This window comes from Helianthus annuus, chromosome 9, assembly GCF_002127325.2.
Source record: "Helianthus annuus cultivar XRQ/B chromosome 9, HanXRQr2.0-SUNRISE, whole genome shotgun sequence".
NCBI lineage: Eukaryota > Viridiplantae > Streptophyta > Magnoliopsida > Asterales > Asteraceae > Helianthus > Helianthus annuus.
The window spans coordinates 35,230,343-35,232,652 of record NC_035441.2 but is presented as its reverse complement, the minus strand read 5'-3'; the positions used below and the strand labels follow the sequence as shown (position 1 = coordinate 35,232,652).

The window sequence follows — 2,310 nt, the reverse complement described above, 5'->3', positions numbered from 1 at the left end:
TGATTTTTTGAATCGTTCGTGCAGCTGCCGTGTCTGGCAAGTTTCTGGTCTACCTTGTGGGCATGTGATTGCTGTTTCAAGATTTTTGGGTGAACATGACTGCATTCATCATGCATTCTCGTGTTATTCAAACGAAGTATACAAAAAAACGTATGAAGAATCGATTAATCCTCTGCCTCATAGGTCTGAATGGGTGATACCAGAAGGCCTTGGCAGTGTATTACAGCCGCATATTACAAAACGTCAATCTGGTCGTCTAAAAGAAAACACTCGAATCTTGTCTCGTGGGGAAGAGCCCGTTCAGGTATATTGTTCGCGGTGTCGAACATACGGCCATGTTCGTGACGTTTGTTTAGATCCAATGCCATCACAGATTCGTTCACGTAAATCATCAGGCAAAGGAAAAGGGAAAGAGATAGAAACCCAGAGTCCAACGGATGACATTTTTCCATCTTATAATTTAGCAGAATTTTAATAATAGGTTAGTTTTTTGTGTTTTAATAAGGAAAATCATGTAACAAATTCTCGTAACCGCAATAGTAATTAGTACTTTTAATTTATATAAGAATTAAATTTTACAATGCTTACGTCCCACCTTCAAAAATTAGTTGGTGTGTAGCGCCCGACGTAGAGTTCATCAGCCATGTAGCGTCTATATCTGACACAAGCATCCTGTATGTTTACTTCGTTCCATGTCATGAACGGTTGTAAACTAGATTTTCCATTAGCAAACATATGACAACACCTAAGTTTCGGCCAATATGAGCTCCGTGGTCAGGCCACACAACATCCCCGCAATATTCTAAGGCTTCTACACTATCTATCCCCGGGTGCTGCCAGTACGATATACGGCCAAGAAACCATACGAATGGAGATTCAAATTCTAAAAGAATTTGATATATTTTCCTATGTATGCAAAATCCTTCTCCGCAATTACTTTGGTTACAGTTATCGGGAAAATAAGCATATATTTTAAGCGAACACGTATTTATTTTTAGAAGTAACCAGTGGTTTTCGTTGTGCGCTACGGGCATGTAAATCTGCAAAAAAAATGAAACGTAAATAAGCCCCGGAAAAGGTATTCTTTTTAGGGAATTCTTTTTAAAATTATAAGTTATTTAAAAAGTCAATATTTTTTTATAAAACATAAAATATAAAAATTGCTAATTTTTTTAAACAGAAAGTTTATTTTTAAATTTATTAAAAAACATACAACTCTATTATTTCCTTGTCAAATGTTGGTGTAAAAAAGTAAAGGTTTGCAAATTTATAAAAAGCGTACACTCCGAATAAGCATATTTAACAACGTACCGTATCAACATCCCAAAAGGGAGGAAAAATTTCTTTTGAACCGTCTGCATATCCGTAGGCCTCTCTATTTTGTTCTATTATCATGTTAAAAAAAGTAGGCAGGACTACTGTCCACCGATAATCCTTTGATGACATCGTCGTTGACCGTTTGTGAAGCTCCCGTTGATACATTAGCTTGTTGCACCATGCATTGATATGCTGAGAAAAATATGGTAAACGTTTGACTAAAAAAATATAAAAACACTATCATTAACACGAAAGGTATTTCGAAGGTACCTTTCTTGAATAAATCCGTTTCCACAAAATCCAAGTAATCCGCCCCACCATTCTTTTCCGGAGGTGTTTTACCTATGTAGGTTGAGTAGCAAGTTGGAGTATCGTCGTCATAGTAAAACTCTAGAATATTTGGCGACCAATGTTCAAACCGATCATTTTGGTTTATCCAAATGGTGCGTTGCACGGCATGAGGAATGTTTGAGTAAGACATCCGGTGTGGCATTATTTGTGACACTTCGGATTTTCCCGGGAAACCTTTTGTGATGTAACTTACGTGTATATATGTTATCGAATAAAAATCTGAACTTTTGTGTTATATGTATTTGTGGTATATATGTGTACATATATATATATATATATATACATGTGTTATATTAGCGAGCCGAAACCACAACCAAACCCGAGACCCGACTCGAGACTTAGGCCGGTTGGGCCTTGTGACCGAGAAACCCAATCCGGAATCCCCCTAGCCCAACTCGGAACATTATATAAACCAACCCACCCCTCCCTAAACCATTTTACACTCTCCTCTCACACTCTCATCTCTCACACTAAACCCTAAAACCCTTACTAACACCAACATCCACCATCACCTTCTTCCTACTCGGAACCAAGCTCTCGGGCCAACCAACATCAAGAAACTCTCGAATCCTAGCTCTCGGACCAACCACATCATCATCCGGTTAGTGTGTCTTATGTGTTTACCATGATTTTTGCTTTGTG

The 2,310-nt window shown here is 37.9% G+C and overlaps 1 protein-coding gene across 1 annotated transcript in view; it reads left to right on the top strand.

Moving 5' to 3' along the window:
* Positions 1-475, top strand: part of LOC110906788 — a 1,857-nt gene extending 1,382 nt beyond the window's left edge. The window contains exon 3 of the mRNA XM_022151866.1: positions 1-475. This exon is cut by the window's left edge and continues 776 nt beyond it. Coding sequence (XP_022007558.1) covers positions 1-475 — 475 coding nt within the window.
* Positions 476-2,310: the final 1,835 nt, after the last annotated feature.